We start from the raw sequence: 26025 nt of genomic DNA on the forward strand, positions 1-26025 counted from the left end.
GTTCATACAAAGCCCAACAAACTCACAAGACGTGGGGATTCCTTCTGGAGAGCAGCTGGCCAGGAATTATCCCCTGTCTCCGGAATCGGGCCAGGAAGAGGGGCAAAGGCTCCACTTATAAAGACTTTTAAGAGAAAGAAATGGGGCCTCCTAGATTTTGCACTGTGGTGGAGAACCATCTCCCCAATCGAGACACAATACATAAGTACTGCAGGGAAGAAATTCTACTGAGTTTGAATTGAAAGGCGAGCCTGCCTAAGTTGTGTTTTCCGGAGCAAGATGCAAACTGAAACACACTGCTGTGCACTTCTCCAAGTTTTTCGGTGCAGCTCTCTCGCCAAGTAATATGTAGGGGGAAGGTGTTCGTCAAAACACATGCATTTCCAGCATTGCAAGGGGTTGGACTAGATGACCCTTAGAGACCTTTCCGACTCGACACTTTGATTCCATGATGAGTGAAAATAACATACAGAAATGTGTTATATTAGGGGAAATATAAGCATTAGAGGAAATACGCTTTGCCAAAATGTGTCTATTGGAAAAGTTGCATTAAAAAATGTGTCAGGAGGAATTCACACTAAAATGCCGAGGGGTTTTCACAGGAAAACGTACAGGGGGTTTTTTATTTAAAAAAATGATGCAGAAACATGGAGGGTTGAATTTAAGATTGGGAAAAGAAAGAAACAGCGAGAAACTGAAATTCTTTTAAGATAGAATGGGGGGAAATGTGTCATTTATTTGAAAAGCCATTGTTAACAATTAAACCCATTAGCAGGATTAATCTAAAATTCACAGTCAAGATTATTGATTGAGGAAATGTAAAGGAGTAAATTAAAAAATGGAGTTAGAAAGGAGATGCTTCTCAACAGAAGGAACCACGAAAGGGAGGAGGGGAGTTCAAGGGAATATTTGTATTTGTATTTGATGCTTGTATGATGTATGATGTAAGACTGATAAACTGAAAATAAAATTGACACTCACACACACATAATGAAATGGATTGATTCACCCGTAGATATATTCTAAAGAGCAGAGTAGCTCCTCTTGGGGGATGAGAAGGAACCTACCCAACCTCTCAGGTGGCTTTGGGAAAGAATCCCTTGCTTTGCACTCTTCTCCTTGAAACCCTGACTTCTCAGACCTGGAATGATGAGTAGCTTCTTCTCTCTCCTGCCCCTTCCCCCACCGCGCCTGTTCCAGTCTCCATTGGATAAAAATGGAAGATTTGGAGCCACAGTGCAGCTGCACAGATGTGGGGAGCGCACAGCGAAGCATGAGCCACATGGCAGGGACCCAACCGCAGCCCATGTGGTCCACGGAGCCAGCGTGATGCTCTGCTTCTGGAATTCATAACCGCAAATGTGGAAAGCTCTTCAGAAATTATGGGAAAGGGCCCGACTTGAAAGCTATTGCTTAAAATCTGGGTATATGGAAGAAAGGTTTCTCACTGCTGTTTTCTGGCTCATGAGCCAGACCTTGACCTCAGGGCTTCATCGAGCTTCAAGTTTCTCTTCTCCGTACAAAGGGGGGGGGGAGCATCTAGAAGGATCATTTAGTTTATAATGTAAGGGTCAGCTCTGCTATCAATAGGTCAACTCACCCTAAGAGGGTGGTGGAGGAGGTGTTGCTTAGCAACCAGATGGAACGGCATGATGTTTGCTGAGATAGCATGTGCCCCGATTGGCTGCGTAGTTCTGAGGGAGTTTCCCCGTTGTTTGTTTGGTTGAATGTCTCCCTGCTATGTACAAGGCCTGACATAAGAAAGACAAAACCCCTCTGTTCCGTTCTCCTCAAATTTTACACTGTTTCAGTTCAGTTTTGGTTCAGTTTTCCTCGTTAAAGTGTGATCAGGATTTAATTTCTTTCTGGACTCCATCTGTATTATTTAAGTGACTTTACTAACAGTTGCAACAACAACCATGACATTATATGTGTCCAGAATTTTTTTTTATAAAAAAAAAACAGTCAGGCATATATCTTACATAATTTGCTCTTCTTCCAAAATTCTGCTTTCAAAGGATACTACAAATCATGTGTGTGTGTGTGTGTGAGAAAGAGAGAGAGAGAGAGAGAGAGAGAGAGAGAGAGAGAGAGAGAAAGAGAAACAGACAGACAGAGAAGAATCAGCCACATGGAAAAGGACGTTAGTCCAGTGGTTGAGCCAAAGGTTTGCAATAGAGAACATGATCTATAGTAATGGCTGAGAATCCGTGAAAGTGATTCTCAGTAAGTTGCTTCTATGCCAGACATTAACTTTGGGATTTGGCTGGAAATTCATCACTGGGTACTTAGAAAAATGTAGGCCACCATCCCATAAGCACAAAGAGGCACACTGTTTTGCAGGTGCTGGTTTATATGTATAGATGCAAATTTAGGTCTGAGCATATTGTGGCTGGGCAGGATATCCTTGGCACTGCATTTTGAAGCATGTCCAGCAACATTATAAGTAAAGTTGTTTTTTAAAAAATGAAGAAGTGCAGTTGGGGGATGCAGCAGGAAATCTGGAAACAGCACCCGATTTTTCTGTTTGCTTTGTGTTTTGATTTAATGCCAGGGTGGGGAGCCTTGGGCATGGAGGCCAAAGGAGGCCCTCCAAACCTTTCCACCTGGACCTTAAGACTCTCCTCAGGCCATGCAGCCTCCTAAGCCATGTGCCTTTGAACTCATGCCTTTTCCCTGTCCTGGCTGCCAGACAGAGGGTAGGAATGTTTGTAGAAACAAGCCTACTGTACAAAGGTAAAAAAAATACCTCATCTGCCTACTTCTGCCCCTGCCCATCACTGCCATGTGGCCCTCAGAAGGCTGTCCAGATGTTGAATACAATACTTAGGATGGAAAAGGTTTGCCACCTCTGATTCAGCATATGGGCTTGCTGTCGGCAATAATAATCATGAGAGCTAGGAGATTCATTTCTCATTTGAACAGGCATCTGGGATTCTTAGGTTTCTAACCAAATGCTAAAGAGAGGCCGGGAGTTGCTTCTTCCTCGCTCCCCACCCCTGCTGGCACAGACCTTCATCACCATCAAACTTTATTACGGTCGCAGACCAGCACAAAATAAAAACATGTGAATGAAATAAAGCACGTGAGACTTAAAGAGGAAAGAGATAAAAGCTAATAGTTAAAAGTGATTATAACTCACATAAATTTAAAACAGAAACAAAAGACAAGCAGCTAAAAGCGGCTATAAGGGAGGGAGCGTCAAGCAGCACAGGTCCTGCTGTCAAACCATCCTTTGACAGATGTCCATCATGGCAGCGTAAAATCTAGCAGCTGAGTATGTGACATTTGAGTTTTCATCTTGGAGTAGTAGGGAGATAGAGAGTTTTAATGTACATCCTGGGAATTTGTATAGTACAGTGGTACCTCGGGTTAAGTACTTAATTCGTTCCGGAGGTCCGTTCTTAACCTGAAACCGTTCTTAACCTGAAGCACCACTTTAGCTAATGGGGCCTCCTGCTGCCGCCGCACTGCCGGAGCACGATTTCTGTTCTTATCCTGAAGCAAAGTTCTTAACCTGAGGTACTATTTCTGGGTTAGCAGAGTCTGTAACCTGAAGCGTATGTAACCTGAAGCGTATGTAACCCGAGGTACTACTGTATAGGCAGGGTGAAACTAGCTTCTATGTCTGTATAGAATTGACAGTGAAAAAATGCATGTTCTGTTGTTTCCAGTTGCCCAGAGCCATATGGGCTTTTCCATAGCCTCCAATATTTCTCTGAGGAAAACAGGGACATCCTATTCCATAATTATAAGAAGAACTTTGCTATTTGTACCCCACCCATCTGACTGGGTTGCCACTCTGGGTGGCTTCCAACATATATACAATGTAATAAAACATTAAACATTTAAAAAAACTTCCCTATACAGAGCTGCGTTCAGATGGCTTGGGAGTCAGATAACTAGATCCCTCCAACATTTCTCCGTTGAAAATAGGAACATCCTAAGGAAAAGCGGGACGTTCTGGGATCAAATCAGAACTCGGGTCAGCTTCTGTAAATCAGGGACGTTTCTGGAAAATAGGGACACTTGGAAGGTCTGCATTTCCTCTCCTCGTACGGTGCCTTCCTAAAACGGCCTTTCTGGACAGCTGAAGGAAAAGCCCTTAGTTTGATAGTTCCATAGTTTGACTAAGCACTGCACAAAGGAATCCTTCCTTTCATCTGTCCTGAACCTCCCAACATTCAGCTTCACTGGATGTTAATAAGTTCTAGTGTTATCAGAGGGGGAGAAAAGCTTTTCTCTGTCCACTCTTCCCATGTCATGCATGACAGGACACTTGCTGCCAGTTTCTTCAGTTTGACACTGTGGCTGCGCTGGCAGGACCAGGAGAGAGGGAGTTCCAAAAATATTTGGCTGAAGAGCAGGCCAGATCAGTTTCATTCCTGCCCCAGCACCCCGGTCAGTTGGCAACCTAGATCCACAAGGCAGCACTTGAAATAGAAGCTGCCCTGAGAAAATTCTTTGATGGGACATAAATCGTTCATATAAATTAGCAAAGCATCAATGTTTAAAACAGCCAAAGCCACCAATAAAACCTAATAATAATGTTAAAATCTTGAAACAATTATTTTTAAAATGTGCTTATGCTTAATGCAGCTCCCTTCATGTCTGTAGATGTCCCACCCTCCACAGTAGAGATGGGGAAGAAATTAAATTCAGTTTGAGTTTAAAGACGAACTTACCTCCTTTGCACTTTCTGAAACAATGTGTGAACCGAGGCACAGTCAACGTTCAGAATTTGCACTTGTCTTAGTTTTGCAATGCAGTTCTATAGCCAAGTAGTTCCTGCAAAAAAACCCAAACCCAAACATATAGGCTAGCTGAGTTTGCTATGAGTATGTTGAAGCTCACCTCCAAAGGCATCACCTGCCCAGGAGACATTCATTCCCTCTCACGCCAAGCATATATGAAAACCAGCTCTCCTTCCCATTCCTCACTCTTCTTGCCAACGGCACATAACCAGGGACTTGAATTTGGCCCAGAAGCAGGAGCTGGTGCAAAGTTCTCAGTGCCAAACTGCTGGCAGCGTGTGACGCCTCTGTTGGAAGGACTGGAAATGAGACCCTCGCCCACAGTACACAATGTATTAGTGGTGAGACAATCCTGTATAGGGCTTTGCACACCAGTATCTGCAGCTTGAACTGGGACCAGTAGCTTTTGGGCTGTCAGCCCAAATGGTCACAAGCATTTCCTGGGGAAAGCTGAAGAAGAAGAAGAAGAAGAAACAACTTTATGGTAAAGGTAAAGGTAAAGGGACCCCTGACCATTAGGTCCAGTCGTGGCCGACTCTGGGGTTGCGGCGCTCATCTCGCTTTATTGGCCGAGGGACCAGCATGACTAAGCTGCTTCTGGCAAATCAGAGCAGTGCACGGAAACACCATTCACTTTCCCACTGGAGCGGTACCTATTTATCTACTTGCACTTTGACGTGCTTTCGAACTGCTAGATTGGCAGGAGCAGGGACCGAGCAAAGGGAGCTCACCCTGTCGTGGGGATTCAAACCGCTGACCTTCTGATTGGCAAGTCCTAGGCTCTGTGGTTTAACCCACAGCACCACCCGCATCCCCAACTTTATGGTAGAAGTAAGTAAAACATGAAGAATGCAACCTTCTCTGGGCTCTGCAAACCTGTTTGGCAGTTTTCTGACCTGCACAGCAGTGCCTCATCTGATCACAGGAGAAAAACAAGCCAAAGAAATTGCCACAGGCAACTGTGAGAACAGGATCTGGACTGGGTGGGCCATTGGTCAGATGCAGCAGGCTTGCCCTTATGTAGGTGGTTCCAGGGTTACAATAAGTTAAGCTAACGTAATAACCAGGGGTGCCAATACTGGGGAGGGGGGTGTCCAGGTAAGCCCTGTCAGTGTTTGAAAAAAGCAAAGGTCCTGACTTCCTTTGTCTCCTCAGCCTGGTCCGAGGACCCTTGTCGACATAAAAGAGTCTACAAAAGGAGTGTCCTTGCAGAGTATTTTCTGCTTTTATTCTTAAAAGTCTTTATCTGCAAAATGACCGACCAACTGTACACACTTCAACACCACCCGCTTTCTCTAACCAACCCACCCACCCACACCCAACACTAACATTGACCACTCTGTATATACAGGTACAATTAGGTGAAAGGTTGCATGAGTCATTGTAGGCCGCTGACTCATGCTGACTTAGTTCTTTTAGCATTAAAGAAACAGCGGCCGCCCCACAAGCACCACCCCACATAACTGATCGCAAGACACACCATTTGAATGGCAGTGCTCATCAACTTTGGGGACCCCCAGCCTCCTCAAATATTTTATTGGCGTTGGGAGCAAAGGGACCTTGGTCCCTAGGAGTTCCCTGTACCTGGCAAACCAGGTTGGTAGATGGATAAATTCAGCATTAGAAAGAAAATCCACTCTAATCCTTGCCCCTCGATTCTCCACAATGGGAGCCTTAAGATTTATGTTGAGATCAAAGGATGGAACACCACTTCCCATCAGGGTCTTTTTTGTTGGTGGTGGTTCTGGTTTATTTGGATCCAGAATGTGGCTTCGACCATTACCACCGCCCTTCTTCCTCCTCAGTAATTAGACATTCTTGGGCAAGGTCTATTGGTCTATTGGAATGTGTCAAGGAGATGTCATCTGGAATAGATGGGCTACAGGGAAGGAGGGGGAGTCTCACAGGGCCATATGACCTCCCACTCAATCACCCGCTGGATTCTGAGATTTCACAGGACCCCACTTAGCCCACGTGACTTCGGAGGCAGGATCCACCATAGCCACAAATACTGGAAACTGGAAGGATCCCTTGGCCTCCCTGTATGTTGGTGTTGTTTATACAAATCTGTGGTGCCACCACAATTGGAACACAGTGTACAGCTCTGGTTGCCACACATCAAAAAAGGATATTGTGGGGATGGGAAAGGGTAAAAAAAAAAAAAAAACCCGACTAAAATGATCAAGGGGTAGAGCAGCCGCCTTAGGAGGAAATGTGTTTCAGTTTAGGGAAAAGGCGACCAAGTGGGGGACGGGGTGGAGGCATATAAAATCATGCACGGAATAGAGAAAGAAAACTTTTCCTCATTACCTTATAGAAGAAGAACTTGGGGTCATCTAATATTGAATATTGGATGTTTCTTTTCCTTCCTTCCTTCCTTCCTTCAAATTTTTATTTGGTTTTACAAATATTAAATTATAACAATGCAACCATACACATCCATATTTAAAGATTCCTCCAAATCTCTGAACTTCCCACCTTCCCTTTCGTGAGTCCTATTACTAAACCTTTTCTACTGTATCTTTTTCAATAGTCCATATTTTAAAAACTCCATTATCTCCACAATTCTTGCTACATTACAAGGGTTGTTGCAATCCTGCTAACGTTTTCATCTGCTTACAGTGGTCTCCAAAGATAAATTATAAATTTCCCCCATTCTTTGTTGAAGTTTTGGTCTTCTTGGTTCCTGAGCTTTCCGGTCAGTTTTGCCATTTTGGCATAGCCCAACAGTTTAATTTGTCATTCTTCTCTGGTAGGGACTTTATCTTCCTTCCATCTCTGGGCTAACAGCATCTGTGCGGATGTGATCGTATACGTAAAAAGTCTTTTCTGCTCCCTTGGAATATCAGCACCTACAATTCCTAATAAAAAAGCCTCTGGGCTTTTTTAGAATATTGAATGTTTCAAGACAGACAAAAGAAAATACTTCCTCACATGGTGCATAGTTATACAGTGGTACCTAGGGTTAAGAACTGAATTCGTTTTGGAGGTCTGTTCTTAACCTGAAACTGTTCTTAACCTGAAGCACCACTTTAGCTAATGGGGCCTGCTGCTGCACTGCCGCCGCGTGATTTCTGTTCTAATCCTGAGGCAAAGTTCTTAACCCGAGGTACTATTTCTGGGTTAGCGTAGTCTGTAACCTGAAGCATCTGTAATGTGAAGCGTCTGTAACCTGAGGTACCACTGTACAGTGGAATTTCCTCCTGCAAGACATCACAGCCTGCCTTCTTCTTCAATGGCTCCAGACTGACCACAACCACTACTGGAGCAAAGTGGGGCTGCATTGAGCCACCTACCCGCCCACACAGGGAGGGAGCCCGGCCAGCCAATGCAGCCCATGGCGGGTGGAGAGGAGCACCAGGCTGGACCTGGTTCGCGCCCCCTAAAAAATGGTGCACCCAGGGCCACAGTCCCCCTGGTACTCCCCACACTACATCCCTGGGTGTAGCTATGTAAACTGGCAGGATCCACAGTGAGCTAAAAGAGTCCCCCCCCCCACACAAGCATACTTGGGCTGGGCAATATGTGGTTTTCAACTTTGTGATATACCACCATCTATGCATCGGGATGTACTATGTCTGCAATAACGATGGAGCTATGTAGAGGCATTGTCTGGCTTCATGGTTCCCCCCACATTGTGATTTTTGCATAGCACAGACACACACGCACACACACACACACACACACAACTAATAATAATAATAATTTATTATTTATACCCCACCCATCTGGCTGGGTTTCCCCAGCCACTCTGGGTGGCTTCCAACCGAATATTAAAAACAATACAGCATCAGACATTAAAAACTTCCCTAAACAGGGCCACCTTCAGTTGTCTTTTAAAACTAAAATAGTTGTTTATTCCCTTGACATCTGCTGGGAGGGCATTCCACAGGGCAGGCGCCACTACCAAGAAGGCCCTCTGCCTGGTTCCCTATAACCTCACTTCTCGCAGCGAGGGAACTGCCATCATGATTCTCAATATATTGCCAGGTCAACCAATATCATGATATGGACTTGAAACCGGTTTTGGATGATATATCGCCCAGCCCTAAAACATACACAAACACACAGGAACATCAGAATCCATTTTATACCCAGTCAGACCATTGGTCCATCTAACTCAATATTGTCTACACTGACTGGCAGCAGCTGTCTGAATTTTTAGGCAGGTGTCTCCCCCAGCCTTTACCTGGAGATACGGTGTGTGTGTGTGTGTGTGTGTGTGTGTGTGTGTGTGTGTGTGGAATTTAACTGGGGACCTTCTTCTGGCAAAGCAAATGCTTTTCCACTGAGCTATGTCCCTTCTACACATCAAACTCCACAGAGACTGAAGCAAAAGGAGAGGGGCTGGATTTGCAGCTGTTTCAGGAGAGACAAAACCCACAGCTCCCGTGCCTTAGGATGGGTCCTTTGCTCTGGAACAGCCTGGAGTTTGTGGAGGGAGGGGGCTGGTGACTTAAGAATCTCAACTTTACCTCCCAGCTGCTGCTGCCACAAGAATTAGAGGAGGGGTTGCTGTGAGCTCCATCCTAAATCTTGGATATTTGAAGGATGGGATTGTGGTAGGAGGTATTTCTGCGAACAGGGTGGGGGGACTGAGAGAGATACAAAAGAGGTAAGGTGATAGCTTTTACTAGAGCTGCCTCTATTGTCAAGGGAATGAGCGATGCTTCGGATTACACAGAAGGAACTCTTTCCCCAGACAAAATAGCAAGGGGGGGGGGGCAGTTGAGACAGAGAGACAGAGAGAGAAGAACGGGCAGTTCTAGGATCTGTCAGGGCACTCCAGTTCAGAAATATGGGGGTCTGAAACATGCAGACTCAAAACACACATAAATCCGGGATTTGAAACCAAAGAGGCTTGCAGCTTGAGAAAGTGATGCATTTCCCTTCAGCTTAGGATCAGTTTCCTTAGCAGATTGCTTTGTCCTACCCATGCCTATTTGCAGGGCTGGATTTAGGGTGGTGAAGGAGGCTCCCCCTGCACTGGGCACTGTGCCAGGAGGGCGCCAAATTGAGAAGACCCATAATTGAGAAGATCCATTTGGGGGCACCAAATTGTGGCCTCTCTCAGGGCGCCATATTCCCAACTATTACTCAATTCCGCCCTTGCTGTTTGATCACTTTGCACCCCAGAACTGGTGCTTTTCCAAACATCGCATTGTGTTCATTTCACATTTGCAAGGAGTCAATCTTTTAGTATTCCACTACCTGTACTTTAAGGGAAGAGGGTGGCGCTGTGGTCTAAACCACTGAGCCTCTTGGGCTTGCTGATCAGAAGGTCGGCAGTTCGAATCCCCATGACGGGGTGAGCTCTCGTTGCTCTGTCCCAGATCCTGCAAACCTAGTGGTTCGAAAACACACCACTGAAAGGAGATAAATAGGTACTGCTGTGGTGGAAAGGTAAACGGTGTTTCTGTGCACTCTGGTTTCTGTCACGGTGTTCCATTGCACCAGAAGCGGTTTAGTCATGCTGGCCACATGACCCAGAAAGTCGTCTGTGGACAAATGTTGGCTTCCTTGGCCTGAAAGTGAGATGAGCGCCGCAGCCCCATAATCGCCTTTGACTGGACTTAACCATCCAGGGGTCCTTTACCTTTACCTTTACCTGTACTTTCGAACTCCTTGCCTCTGGACATGAAACAGGCACCTGCACAATGCCATGTCAGATGCATGCTGAAAACTATTAATTTATTATTGTTATTTCAGCAATTTAGTTGTGTATATTTGTTTTAAAAGTTGTGCAGATTATTATTTCAATATTAACCAGTTTACATATATATATATATATATTGGCTGTTTAATAGTCTGTCAATTTTTAGCTGTGCTTTATCTATAATTTTATAGGGTGTGCTCCTTAGATTAAGCAGTTTATAAATCTTTCGGACTATATCAGCAAGCAATGTTGCCATTTCAGAGAAGTGGGTTTCCTGAGCATGTACATGCCCCACCCCCAAGGCCCACAATGGGACGGGAGAGAATTTCACTTCCATTTGCATTTTAATGTGAAACTGGCAGCTTTCAAACCGAAACGTGAACGAAATCGTGAATATCCTTCAAGATTTTGTCTCCGAATATTGCGGTGCAGCTCTCCCAGTGAAGAGTGTGTTCAAAAATGAATATATTTCGGGGAAATGTCATACAAAAAGCCGTGCGAAATTGTGCATATTAGGCAGAACTGTTTATTTGGAGAAATTTCCACTAGAATGCTGATGTGTTTTCATGGCTTTTTTGTCTAAATGCAAATTTCTGCCCAAATGTGTTGAACCGAACGGAAGATTCAGAAGAAGAGACTCTGAGAGAAATCAAAACTGGCAGATCCATCCATCCCTCACTGATTTCCAAACCTCCCTGTATTTTCATTGCTTTTAATAGGATTCTCCCCACCCCCTTTTTCCTTTTCCAGGATGCCCCTCAGGGACGTTCAAAGCCAGCCAGGGGGACGAGGGCTGCGTCCATTGCCCCATCAACAGCCGGACCACGTCAGAAGGAGCCACGAATTGTGTCTGCCGCAACAACTACTACCGCTCAGACTCCGATCCGCTGGACATGCCATGCACCAGTAAGTTGGCCACAAAGGGGAGGGGGGGACAAGTCTAGAAGGGTGGTATACCTCATCCTTCAGGGTCCTGTGGGCATAGACCACGGGTAGGCAAACTAAGGCCCAGGGGCCAGATCTGGCCCAATCGCATTCTAAATCTGGTTCGCAGACGGTCCAGGAATCAGTGTGTTTTTACATGAGTATAATGTGTCCTTTTATTTAAAATGCATCTCTGGGTTATTTGTGGGGCATAGGAATTTGTTCATCCTCCCCAAAAATAGGGGAGGTCTGACCCCCACAAGGTCTGAGGGACAGTGGACCGGCCCCCTGCTGAAGAAGTTTGCTGACCCCTGGCATAGACTATTGGTCCATCTAGCTCAATATTGGTTGCAGCTTCCAGGGTTTCGGTCACAAGTCTTTGACCAGCCTACCTAGAGATACCAGGAAGCAATGATTGTAAAAGCTACTTTTATCCAATAAGCTGCTTTCTACACACACACAACTGCCTCTGTATCCTCCATCCAGGCAAACAGTATCAGAGTGGAAGAAACACATTCCAGCCAGAGCGAAACATTTGGGATGCAAAACAGAGCCTGTAATGGCTGTAGCCACAGGAAAGTTCTGGCAGCCCTGAAAGTCCCTGCTGTCCTGCACCATCTTACCTCCCCATTTCCTCCCTTCCCGCAGCAATCCCGTCGGCCCCACAGGCCGTCATCTCCAGCGTGAACGAGACCTCCCTCATGCTGGAGTGGAGTCCGCCCCGGGACTCAGGGGGCCGCGAGGACCTGGTCTACAACATAATCTGCAAGAGCTGCGGTTCGGGCCGGGGAGCATGCACCCGGTGCGGGGACAACGTCCAGTTCGCACCGCGCCAGCTTGGCCTGGCTGAGCAACGCGTCTACATCAGTGACCTGCTGGCCCACACCCAGTATACTTTTGAGATACAGGCGGTGAACGGCGTCACTGACCAGAGCCCCTTCTCGCCCCAGTTTGCCTCTGTCAACATCACCACCAACCAAGCTGGTAAGGATCTGTTCCATTCCATTGTCATGTTCATTCTTGTTGTTTTTATTATTTACTTACTTCTTTGGAGGGCACTCCTCCCCCCAAAATATGAAAACCTGTATTTCCATTCATACATGGCAACTTGTAACATTATACATCTGTAAAACAGGTCCTTATTGTGTGATCCACAAATTAGTACAGACTGTTGGAACCAGTCTTGGGTTTTCGGGAGAATTTGTGAATGAAACAAAGCTCCGCCATTCTCCCGTACAGGTATCTCTGTGCTTTGTTCCTCTTGGCAGTCTTAATCTGTGAGTCAATTTTTCCATAAGGGCAATACATCATACTCTCCTGTACCAGGTGTTCAAATTGCAGCTTTTAAGTCCAAGATGTGGCTATAACCATACTTGCTGCCACTAAGAGAAATCCAATTGGTGGTTTATCCACCAACTCCTGATTCTTATTTAAACCGAGATCCAGTAATGTAAGAAGGCTTCCTCAAACTCGGCCCTCCAGATGTTTTGGCCTACAACTCCCATGATCCCTTGCTAGCAGGACCAGTTGTCAGGGATGATGAGAACTGTAGTCTCAAAACATCTGGAGGGCCGAGTTTGAAGAAGCCTGTTCTGAAGACTTTGTGATATACTGATGTGAAATTTTACTTATCTTATTTAAATACGTGTTCCGCAAAATCTGCCACCTTTGGTCATGTCCACCAAAAATGCCTATACAGTGGTACCTCGGGTTACATATGCTTTAGGTTACATGCACTTCAGGTTACACACTCCGCTAACCCAGAAATAGTGCTTCAGGTTAAGAACTTTGCTTCAGGATAAGAACAGAAATCGGGCTCTGGCAGCGCAGCAGCAGCAGGAGGCCCCATTAGCTAAAGTGGGGCTTAAGGTTAAGAACAGTTTCAGGTTAAGTACGGACCTCCGGAACGAATTAAGTACTTAACCCGAGGTACCACTGTATCTGCCTCTTTCCCTACACCCATGCCAGCACATAGATACCCATAAGGATGCTTATGGGTAAATGGAAGTTTAACTGGGGCTAAGTATCATTTCTGAAGTATCTTCTGCATGGTTTCCATGATGCTGGTAGAGATAGTTTTATAGGGAAACTTGCCCAAACTTGCCCCCTGAGTCCAGGATTCAGCTTCTGCTCCCATTTCCAAATCTGTTTCTTACATATGCTTTAGCTCCCTGAACCTGTCGCATAAGAAATTGATTCTTTTGGGGGTGGAGGAGGAATAGATTTTATTAAAGTTTGGGGAGGGGGAGATATACAAAGGTTAGTATCAAATGCCTATTTATTTTTTTAGACTATCAAGGATAAAAGAAACTAATCTAAATAAAAACACAAAGAAAACTATAAAAAGGGGCAAGGAGCAAGAGAGAAAAAAGCAGAAGTTCTGATTCTTTTTGTCACCTATATATAGAAAAATATTCAAACCATCCACTCCAATGTAACACCCAACTATTCTACTTTCTATAATCCAATATTTTCTTCAATCCTCAAAGGAGAAAACAGTTTTCAATGGCTTTATCTGACCCAACTGAACTTTGACTGCTTTGAAGCACTTCTTCCAAGTGAGCACTCAGATCGCTGGGTTTTTAATCCTACTTTGTTTTTTAAAAGTCTGACTAACTATATGCAAAATTATACCCCAAAATAGACCCATTAAAATTAACAAACCCAAGTTAGGAATGTTCATTAACCTCAATAGGTCTACTGTGTGCAGGGTACAAGCCAATGCTAGTCCTGCGCAGGGTAGAGCCATTGATTTCAATGCATCTAAGTAATCAAATCAAATCTTTACTACAGTCATAGATCAGCATAATTAGGGTGGGGTACAATCATTTAATATCTGTAAAACCTTTTTGGAAAGCTAAAAATTATTAAAACAAAAGGTGTATATATAAAAGACTGTAAGAATCTAAAAGAAGCTGAAATAATCTAAAAGAAGAGTTAGGAGCATTAAACGGATGTGGAAGAGTGTAAAAGGTTAGTATATAAAAGACTATAGCTATCAATTTACAGAGCATTCTGATATGAGTATGCATTAAATCTAGTTTGTGGCACAGATCGTCATCCAACAGATTTTGAGCACTGCTATGCAGAATCTGGCAAAATTGTATGCTGTAGCAGGGAGGTATAGAATTGTCCTGTGTGCCCTGGGTACTTATCGAGCAGTGGGGAGATGAGGCTAATACGAATGTCTCTATAATATAGGCACTGGAGAAGCACACGCTCTATTGTTTCTATTTGTCCAGAATCACAGGGGCATTGTCTCTCCGAGTAAGCTACAACCCAACACATTTAAAATAACCACGTCCACTGTATTACTGCAGCGTAGTTCTATAAACATTAATACATATGTGTTTGATTATAAAGTTATACGCCTCATTGAGTGTATCTGTTTATGTGCTGGTTCGTTTAAGAAACCTTGAATGTATACATACATAATAAGGGTGTAATATTATGGGTATGTGTGTGTGTGGAAATGAGGGTTTTTTTTGTCAAGATCAAGGAGCAAGATAGAAATTAGTGCGGGGGGGGGGATCTGTGCATATAAATTAGGCACTGGGATTTGCAGAAAACGCCATCTCTAGTTTCCTCCTTTCTGCCGGCTCCCCAAGGAGGTCGGCATTTTGAAAACTCTGCCCCTGAGAAAATAGCATATTCTGGGGTCTTCTTCATCTCCCTTACTGAGACACAAAGTCAGCTCCTTCGGACTGGCCGTTAGAGGCCCACACCCAGGGCCGGATTTAGGTTTGATGAGGCCCTAAGCTACTGAAGGTAATGGGGCCGTTTATATGTCCAGCTGTCCTTTGTCAACAATAAATTGTCGCTGTTTATTGTGTTGAATATATGCTATATGGTAATTTATGGCCTTAATAGGTATCTAAAGCCATTTGCACATAACAAAATATGTATTTTATCAAAGTAATTGTTGAACTGAAATACAATTAAGAAGTATATTAATAGTGAAATACAATTAAGAAGTATATTAATAGTGATATTTTAGGGAGCAGGCTAGCAGGTGGGGCCCATTACTTACATCATAGGAGCCTACACAACACAAAACACTGTTGCTGTATGTAGGTTTTATTTTATTTGTTTTTTTATCTTATATTTCAAAAATGTACATCCAGTTGTTTTTTTCCTTTAAATTTTTTTGGGGCCCCCAAGAGAGTGGGGTCCTAAGCTATAGCTTGTTTAGCTTGTATGTAAATCTGGCACTGCCCACACCTCTGTTTACATAGCATGGCTTGGTAGGTGTGCAGAATCCTAATCATAACATCTGAATCAACCACGCATTTACAAATACTGACAAGCTCACAACAGTTATTCAGGTGATAGATTCCCATGCTTCAAGAAAACACACACTTTGGTGTATCGTAGAGGCTGGCCAAGCCAAGGAGGCATTCCCCCCCCCCCAAATCTTGAGGACTAACATCTTGTCTGTTTGAGCCTTATTTCCCCCCAGGAAAGATGGGATTCTCAGGATACCGAACACCAGGGAGAAATGACACTATGCTGGTTTGTGGGAATGTTTAGGAATGGTTACAAAGTTCTCCTCACTTGAATTTCTCCTGAGGCGTTTGGATTGTCCACAACTCTTGCCAAGCCCTGCCAGCATCCAGCTAACTTCCACAAAGTGTAGACCGATTGAAATTAATTGACCTAAATCAATCACAGCCATTAATTTCAGTAGATCTACTTGGAGCAGGAATAGCATCTCATACAGCCCCACTTTCACATAGGTTTTAGCAGCAGTCATTCTGACTCACTTCTGCATTAATCTGGTGTGTGTGTGTGTGTGTGTGTGTGTGTGTGTGTGTGTGTGTAAAATTGCGATTGAATAAGTATTCAAATATGTTCTTTAAAACTTATTTCCTCTCAAAACGCACTTATTTATTTGTTCCATTTATATCCTACCTTAACCTGAGGAGCTCAAGGCAGCATATATGATTCAATTCCTCCCTGTTTTATCCTCACAACAATCTTGTGAGGTAGGTTTGGCTGAAAGACTGTGCCTCGTTCAAGATCGCCCAGTGAGTTTCATGGCTCAGTGGGGATTTGAACCCTGGTCTCCCAGAGCCTAACCCAACACCTTAACCACTACACTACACTTTCTCTCAAAAACACCATGCTGGCAAAAGTGGGTTGTGAACTGACACATGCAGGGCAGTCTATCACCATTACTACTCAACCACATTTTGGTCCTTTAAAAATTAAAAATAAAAATTGGAGAACTCCATTGGAACGTTTGGGAAGTGTGTAATCTCGGGGATACCTTACATTCTGATCCTGACATTTGCAGCACAATCCTAACCCCTTGTCTGTTCTGAAGTAAGCCCTATTGAATTCAGTGGGGCTTACTCCCAGGTAAGTGGCATTAGGATCAAAGCCTTAAGACTATATACAAAGTCGGACCTACTAGGCCCATTAAAATTAATAGATATGACTCAGGTCTATTTTCCCTCAGTGGGTCTACTCTGAGTAGGACTTAGTTGAAAGCAATATGGGGGGGTCTGGTCAGTGCATGCTGGGATTTACAAAAGGCTGAACGTGCTCCTGAATTCCCCTCGCTTGTTGGGGCTGCCTCTGCGAGCTGCCAGAGCAGGCGAGCTGTCAGGCCTGCCTCTTGCATCCTCAGATCTCACCCCTTGTAATTAAGCAACATGGTTGCGACTTTATTGCAGCAACTGTGAACATTCGCACCTTGGCGGGAGGGAAGGGGTGGCAGGGAGGGTAGCGATGGAGGCGGGTGGGGGGAGAGAGAGAGAGGAAGACGCTCTGCCTTTGCTCCCCCTGCGTGTTTCTGCTCGGCTCGGCCTTATTATGCGTCGAGCTGAGGCTCCCAGCCCGGGCACGACGCCTTCCTTAATGTATCTGTTCATTAGCGCTAAACAGTAACTGTCTGCTCGCTAATTCTCCCGTAATTAGAGGCAGGATTCTTTCGCAAGCTCTCTGCACAGCCTGGCAGCCTTGATGTTCATCATTAGCAGCTGGAAACAGAAGCTGTGGGGAGGGAGAGAGAGACACACACACACATCCAGCATGGAGCTCGAACAACAACAAGCGGGTCTAGCAGCAGCAATCATGAATGATGGCGCTGAGGGAGGCTGAGGCAGGCCGAGACTTTTGTCTTCTCTGAGTGCAGAGGCATGCTGCCTTCTTCCAGCAGGTCCCCTGCCCTGGAGGAGAATCCCCCCTGGAAAAATCTAACTTCTGCTCAGAATAAGTTCCTCTGAGTTCCAGAATAAGCTCCTGGGTAGATAAAAGAATGCACTTCTTCATGCAGCTCATAGTTAAACTATGGAACTCATTCCTGCAGGAGACAGGGATGGTCACCAGCTTGGGCAACTTGAAAAGTGGATTGGGCAAATTCATGGCGGAGAGGGCTTTTGTTTTGTTTTGTTTTTTAAATGCTTTTTATTAAGTTTTCATTTTAAATACACCAACACCAACACCCAAAAACATCAAGCCTTTTTACATGTATCCTACTTTATGCTCCGTAGAGCCATTGACTTCCGCCCTTCCCTTCCACAGGTTTTCTTATTCCAATCTTTAATTCACAGTTTCATTAATAAAGGACTAAACCATGACATAAGATTTATTTCAGTCCTGCTAACGTCTTCAAATTTCTACAGTTCTCACTTATATAAACCATAAATTTACGCCATTCTTTTTGGTACTTTGTCTCCTCCTGACTGCGAATTCTATGTGTCAGTTTTGCTAGTTCTGCGTACTCAGCCAACTTTGTCTGCCACTCCTTTACAGTCGGTATCTCCTGTGTTTCCCACTTTTGGGCTATCAAGACTCTAGCTGCTGTCGTAGCATACAAATACAGTCTTTGGTCCGTCTTCTTAATATCCTCTCCCATCAAACCTAGCAATAGTTCTTCAGGCTTTTTTGGGAAAGTATATTTAAGCATCTTTTTAAATTCATTATAGATCAATTCCCAAAAATCTTTCATTTTGTCATATGACCACCACATGTGGTAAAAATCGCCGTCCTTTTCTTTACATTTCCAGGCGGAGAGGCTTTTGATTGCTACGAGCCATAATGGCTATGCCCTGCCTCCACAGCTGGAGGGAGTAATGCTTCTGGATCGCAGTTGCGGGAAACAAACAGGGAGAGGAGAGTGGTCTTGTGCTCAGATCCTGCTCACAGGTTTCCCACAGGCATCTGGTTGGCCACTGTGAGGACAGGAGGCTGGACTAGATGGGCCATTGCCCTGATCAAACAGGATCTTCTTAGGTTCTCATCTCTGACCATTGGCTATGCTGTCTGGGGATGGAGTCAGAGTCCAACAACATCTGCCAGCCATGGCTGCCGGGTAGCATCTGGTAGGAAGCACCAGGCACACAAATTTCGAGGTCCACATAATGCGTAATGTGGTCAAAGTGAACACATGAAGAAGGCAACAGGGTGTGAGCCCTGTCCCAAATTGTCCCTGGGCCCAGAGGAGACCTTGGCGTGCTAAACAGGAATGGGGCTTCTAACACAGGGCTTGCCTCCAGATGTTGTGGACTGTGAGTCCCATCAGCCACTGCCGATAACCAGGAATGATGGGAGTTGTCATCCAAAACACCTGGCAGCCAATAGCCTGGGTACCTCAGTTCTTGCAGCACTCAGCTGATTGTGATTTGAAGCCTCTGAACACCTGGTCGCGCCGAAGGTTTTAAGTGCATTCATATTTCCAGATGAACAAAGTTGCTGAGCTTTTTTCAGGCTACCTCTGAGCCCTAAACAGAGCCTGAGCTGGACATTTGCTTACAATTATAAAAATCTCCATCCCCACCCCTGGATGGGCATGTAGGCCCCCCAAAACAGGACATGTTGGGGATTTCCCAGACGTATAGCAAGGCTATCGTTCATCCCAAAGCGCTCAGAAACACCTTCAGTCCTTCCCACTTAAGAAGGAGGAATGGGCTGACACAAAAGGTGGAGACATAAGGGGCACCCCCTATACCCTCCCCACACTTCCACTGGTGGTGTTTGAATACCACCAGATAAGGCTTGAGCTGTGAGTTGCCTAAGATCACAGTCTGTGGGGTTGTGTATGTTCACAGATTCCTCTACGTATGGCTTGTGAAAAGGATCTCTAGAAATTTGCCTGCTCCTTCAAGAACACTTTTCACCATTGAGATCAGGCTCTGTCCCTGCTCCATCTCTCTCCCCCTGCCATTCCACATCTGGAAGATGGTGGGTGGTGATGGGCAACAGGACCTTTTCAGTTTGGGCCCCTCATCTCTGAAACTCCCTTTCAAGGAACGGGGACTCTCCGAGTATTTCATAGAATCGTAGAATTTTTGAGTTGGAAGAGAGTGATCTAGCCCAACTCGTCGTATCGCCGGACTCTTTTGCCCAACGTGAGGCTCAAACCCACAGCCGTGACATTTCTGTGCCCCGAAGACAGAATAACATTTGATGTGGACAAGTCAAGTGATTAGGAAGATTTTCTTCTTCTTATACTATTTCCACTTCTGGCTTTGAAATGAGGATGGAGGGGAAATTGGCTTAGTTTGCATTTTCACTCATGCTTCCAGATCCAATAGGGGAATCTAAACAACAGCTGTCCTTGGAAGTTTGGACTTTTGCAATGCTTTTCTCCAACCCCAAACTCTGTATGCAAGAGCATCTATTTGGGAATAGGAAAGCACTTAAATGTGCCTAATGGTGAATGCATTCTAATTAGGAGAAATGGCTTGCAAAAATATGTATGCCTTGCTCCCCAAAAATGTGCATATTAGGAAAATGTAAATGTAGGTGAATTTTTATGCAGTCTTTTTTTAAAAAAGCAATGCAAAATTGGGAGGAACTGGAGTTAAGCCTGGAAAATTTGAAAACCCAGAGAAATGAGCAGGTCCATCCGTCCTGACCTTGGAATTTCCCCCCAAAAGCTCCGTCTCCAGTGATAAGAAAAGCCTGCATATCTGAATCTGCTTAGTCCAGCCTTGTGTGTCCTCCCTTTCCCCCCACAACCACCCCCCAGCCACACGCAGCCGCCCTCCCACGAGACATTTCTGACCCTGACCTCAGAGCACAGCCGTGTCTGCCGGACGTTAATTGAAAATACCAGAATTCCCCCGTTGGCTTGATGGTGGCCAACGGTAACCTGATGCTGGGGGAAGAACGCTTGAGTGAAGGTTTGGAGCAGGGGGTGGGGGGAGTCCGGAAGACCCCCAGCTGCTCTGTCCTTCCTCCTTGCCCCGTCTCATTCCTCGGAGCTCTTGGGGGGGGGGGGGGACAGAGAGGGGGTTTCGGTGGGTTCAGCCGCCCCTGCGATTCAACACAAGTTACGGGGATTACTGTGATCAGAGACTGATTCTGCTGCACGTAACCCAAGCCGGGTGGCTGAGCCCCGTCAGCCCAAGGAGACCCTTTGATTGCGGGCAGGGGGTGGGTGGGCAGGAGGGAGACCCCTTCGCGAGGGCCAGATTTGCTCTGCAGACCCGGCAGCTGACACAGAGCGAGGGAGAGACGGAGAGAGAGGAACAGTGAAAATGGATTGGCGCTGGCAGAGTTTCAGGCCATGAAAGGAGAAACTGGAGACGGGTCGTGGTTTCATGGCCAGCATGTGGTCCAGGGTCGTCCCAGACAACATGTCAGTTGACCCCCACCGCCCAGCTCCCTTCCCCAACCCACCCACAATGAGAGGAGCGGCAAGAGAGAGGCAGCTTGCTTGCTTCGTGTCTTGCAGCTGGGGGGTCGGGATGGAAAGCCACGTGGGGGGAGGAGGAGACATCCCCATGCCTTGATTTCCCCCAGCTTCTTCCCCATACAGTGGTACCTCGGGTTAAGAATTTAATTCGTTCTGGAGGTCCGTTCTTAACCTGAAACTGTTCTCAACCTGAGGCACCCCTTTAGCTAATGGGGCCTCCCACTGCCGCCACACGATTTCTCTTCTCTTTCTGAAGCAAAGTTCTTAACCTGAAGCACTATTTCTGGGTTAGCAGAGTCTGTAACCTGAAGCGTCTGTAACCTGAAACGTCTGTAACCCGAGATACCACTGTATTAGCTGATCTGTTCAGTTCAGAGCAACTTTTTCTAGCCCTTGGGATGCCCACGTTGGAAGACTCGGGACAGATAAAAGAATGCACTTCTTCACACTAGTTAAACTATGGAACTTGCTCCATCAGGAAGCAATGGTTGTTGAATGGTCTCTTTAAATTTGAAGGTTCATTATTGTTCCACAAGACGTGTATTTCTTTAAGGGCCAGAGCAAATAATGTGACCTAGTTTTACAGCTGTGGAGCAGTATAGCAGGTGCTGTTAAGTTATGTTAATTAAGCTGTTGGGTATAGTATATAAAGAGCAGCACCTAGCTCTCTCAGTACCCTGGGGTCATGCTTATTGATATATTTAGTATAAAAGGAGTTTTTGTTTTTGTTATTAAAACCTAGCTAAAGTTATATTTGCGTTCCTTGTAATGTGTGGTCTCCCCAACACGCCTTCTGCAGCGCTGCTAATCTGCAAATAGCCAACAATGTTGTCCACCAACTTGGGAAGCTTCCAAAGAGGATTGGACAAATTCATGGAGGAGAGGGGCTATCCAAGGTGACTAGCCATGACGGCTATTCTCAGGAGGCAGCAATGCTTCTCAGTACCAGTTGCTGGAAACCCCAGGAAGGGAGAGTGCTCTTGTGTTCAAATCCTGCTTGCAGGCTCCCCTGGGCACGTAGCTGGCCAATGTGAGAACAGGATGCTGGACTAAACAGGACCGCTATTATGATGGCTGTTTTATTATTAGGCTGTCTGTCAGTATGCTTTTTATTATGTTTTTTATAACTGATGTTCTGTAATGTGTTTTTAATGTTGTGCACTGCCCTGGAGGGGATGCGGGTGGCTCTGTGGGTTAAACCACAGAGCCTAGGGCTTGCTGATCAGATGATCGGTGGTTCGAATCCCCGTGACGGGGTGAGCTCCCGTTGCTCTGTCCCTGCTCCTGCCAACCTAGCAGTTTGAAAGCACGTCAAAGTGCAAGTAGATAAATAGGTACCCCTCCGGCGAGAAGGTGAACGGTGTTTCCGTGTGCTGCTCTGGTTCGCCAGAAGCGGCTTAGTCATGCTCCCCACATGACCCGGAAGCTGTACGCCGGCTCCCTCAGCCAATAAAGCAAGATGAGCACTGCAACCCCAGAGTCGGCCACAACTGGGCCTAATGTTCAGGGGTCCCTTTACCTTTACTGCCCTGGAATCTTTTGATAAAGGACAGTATATAAATTTAAATACTACTACTAATAATAATAATAATAATTTGCCATTGGCCTGATCCAGCAAGATCTTAGGGTCTAATGGCTTCACCCTGAAGCATCACAGTTCAGTAGTTTCTTTCTCACTAGCTGCAGAGTATCTAGAGTCTGACTCCCATCTTCTCTGGTCATTGGCCATGGTGCCTGGGACTGAGGTGGGTTCAGTCGCTTCTGGAGGACCATGCCAGCTCTTTGTCCTGGATGCAGAAGGTCCCACATTCTCCAGAATCAACAGATTGGGCTTGAAATGTGTCCCTTTTAGAAACCTTGGAGAGCTGCTGCCATTCAGTGTAGGCAATATGGATCTGGATAGATGAATAGTCAGCTTCCCATGTCTTGAGGGTGTGCTTTGCATGCAGAAGATCCTAGGATCATCCGCCAGAATCTCCAAGTAGGGCTAGGAATCCCCCCCTGCCTGAAACCCTGGAGAGCCACTGCCAGTCAGTGTAGACAGTGCTGAGTTGGACACATCAGTGGTCTGACTCAATGTAGGTCAGCTTCCTATGTCCATATGAATTGTGCTAAAGTGGGGAGGGGGGAACCAATTAGATTGTAGAGAAATGGCCCATTGGGGTGGTCCCTTGCCTGGAATTGGACAGACCAGCATTTTCTCTCCTAAACAAGCTTCTGTTTTTTTAAAAAGTACATAAATAAATCAGCATTTAAATGTCAGTGCGGGGCAGTTTTCAGGAAAACAAAGGATCAGATAACAATCAGGTTCAAATCCCTGTTCTAAGGCCATTCACACATTGTCCAGCCACCCTCGCCCTTGCTAATCCAGGTCACGGGGTACTCAGAGCAGAAGACAGGAGCAAGCAAAGTGTGTCACTGCAAATGTGCTGGGAAAGACACGCACACACACCATGACTCCAGCAAACCAAGCCATGATACTGCTCTCCAACCCCTAACCTTGCTGACCCCCAGGGAAAAGCTGTTTCAGCTCCAAAGATGTGTGATTCAGCTCACGTTGCTCTCTGACATACTCAAAAACACTTTGTTGTGTGCGCATGTCTAGAATTCTTCCTTCCAACACTCTCATAATGCTAGAACCCAGGGACATCCAAGGAATCTGAATGTTCAGAGATTCAGGAGAGACAAAAGAAAGCTCTTCTTCACACACAGAATTTGCTCCTGCAAGTTGTAGTGATGAACACCAAGTCGGATGGCTGAAAAAGAGGGTTGGGCAAATATCAACAACTACTAGCCATGATAGGTATCTCCACTGTTGGAGTCAGGAAGCTTCTGAATATCCGTTCACAAGTGGGGATATGTGCTGTTGTGCTCAATTCCTGCTTGCAGGCTTCCCATACACAACTGGTGGGCCATTGTGAGATCTGGCGGCTGGATTAGGTGGGCCTTTGGCCTGACCCAACTGAGTTCTTCTTATGTTCTTCCTGACATCTTCATGAAATTTTGAGTTGTCACCAAGACTCTTATCTCTGGGCTCAGAAATATTTGCATTGGGGACTGCGGGCTTATGAAAACCCACATATCATCTTGAAAAGACATCTCCCATTTCAAAGAACTCTCAAAATTTAACTGCCTCCCATATTATTATTATTATTATTATTATTATTATTATTATTATTATTCCACTTCATCAAAAGATCTCCGGGCAGTTCACAGAATAAAACACAGGTTAAAACACAAGTAAATAATTAAAGCAAAACAGTAACTCCCCCTTCCCATAGACCATCAGCCCAAAACCTGTTGGAAGAGGAACATTTTCGCCTGGCACCTAAAAATATATAATGTAGGCTCCAGGTGAACCTCCCTGGGGGGATCATTTCACAAACACTGAGCCTCTACAGAGAAGGCCTCTGGACCTCACAGGGAGGAGGAACACACATAAAGGCCTCAGATGATGAATACAGAGTCCAGGCCAGTTTATATGGGGAGAGGCTATGCATTTTTGCTCCAACTCAAAACCTTATAAAAATGGCTGGATGGCTTGCTTTAGTCCAACACTAGCCTGATGTTTGTTAGCTAAAATGCGCTATCACCGTGAGGACTCAAAGAAGGCCTGTAACTCCATCCTAGAGCACATGTTCTGCAAATGGAATGCCCCAAGTCTCCTTCCTGAAACCCTGACAGAGCTGCAGCCAGTCAATGTTGATGAACTTGATGGACCAATGGTCTTGTATGAGCCAGGTCCCTATATGAATAGGGACCAGGGGTACCCACCAGGCAATCATGGCTAAGGGACCCATTGTGGCCACTGCAGATGCTGGCTTTGTGTTTGGTGCAAATTGAGCCCCAGGATGCAGTTGGGGAAGAGTGGTTGAGCAGTCCATTGAGACGCCTTCCCTTTTTGAAGGCATAGAAGGGGAAGAAATGAAGGTAGTGAGAGATTTTGCTTTCTTGGGCTCCATGATCACTGCAAATGGTGACAGCAGTCACAAAATTCAAAGACGCCTGCTTCTTGGAGGAAAAAGTGATGACAAACCTAGACAGCATCTTAAAAAGCAGAGACATCACCTTGCCGACAAAGGTCCGAATAGTTAAAGCTATGGTTTTCCCAGTAGTGATGTATGGAAGTGAGAGCTGGACCATAAAGAAGGTTGATCGCCAAAGAATTGATGCTTTTGAATTATGGTGCTGGAGGAGACTCTTGAGAGTCCCATGGACTGCAAGAAGATCAAACCTATCCATTCTGAAGGAAATCAGCCCTGAGTGCTCACTGGAAGGACAAATCCTGAAGCTGAGGCTCCAATACTTTGGCCACCTCATGAAAAGAGAAGACTCCCTGGAAAAGACCCTGATGTTGGGAAAGATGGAGGGTACAAGGAGAAGGGGATGACAGAGGGTGAGATGGTTGGACAGTGTTCTGAAAGCTACCAACATGAGTTTGACCAAACTGCGGGAGGCAGTGGAAGACAGGCGTGCCTGGTGTGCTCTGGTCCATGGGGTCACGAAGAGTCGGACACAACTAAACGACTAAACAACAACAGAGTGGCGATTGGGGGATCTTTGGCCCTCCAGATGTTGCTGCATTAAAACACCCTTCAGCCCCAACCTGGGATGATTGGGGCTGCAGTCCAATGCCAGGAACAGCACAGGTTCCCCACTGCCCACCTAGAGAAGGAGAACTAGGCATAGCAGCGGAGGTGCGGTTGTCTTCACCCAACCTCCCTGGGCACGGGTGGATCAATTGTGGCCATCCAACCTCTCTATCTGACCCTTGGAACTCTTCCTAGGCTACATGCCAACCCCAGCCACCCTCCTCCCTGGCCCTAATTTCCACCCTCTTCACGTGTTTTGGCCTGGCTGGGATATGTTCTTGAGCACTGGTAATGCCTCTTGCTTGTCTGGATGGATGTGTGTGAGAATGTATAGAACCTAGCCTATTCTACGATGGAAAAAGTGGGCTCTGTCCACTTCCCCACCAGGCCCCACCCAGCATCAGCAGCCCACAAAAGGTTTCCCCAAAAGGAATGTGGCTGCTAAGAAGGTTC

The 26025-nt window shown here is 45.7% G+C and overlaps 1 protein-coding gene across 12 annotated transcripts in view; it reads left to right on the forward strand.

Annotated features, from left to right (window-relative positions):
* The window catches only part of EPHB2 (EPH receptor B2), a 115014-nt gene that overhangs the window by 60370 nt on the left and 28619 nt on the right, over positions 1–26025 (forward strand). For all 12 annotated transcript variants that reach the window (XM_083628554.1, XM_083628558.1, XM_083628559.1 and 9 more), the window contains exons 4-5: positions 11161–11316; positions 11983–12318. In XM_083628554.1, coding sequence (XP_083484680.1) covers positions 11161–11316; positions 11983–12318 — 492 coding nt within the window. The remainder of the gene's footprint in view (positions 1–11160; positions 11317–11982; positions 12319–26025) is intronic.

This window comes from Podarcis filfolensis (genome assembly GCF_964270895.1).
Source record: "Podarcis filfolensis genome assembly, chromosome: 8".
NCBI classification, from domain to species: domain Eukaryota; kingdom Metazoa; phylum Chordata; class Lepidosauria; order Squamata; family Lacertidae; genus Podarcis; species Podarcis filfolensis.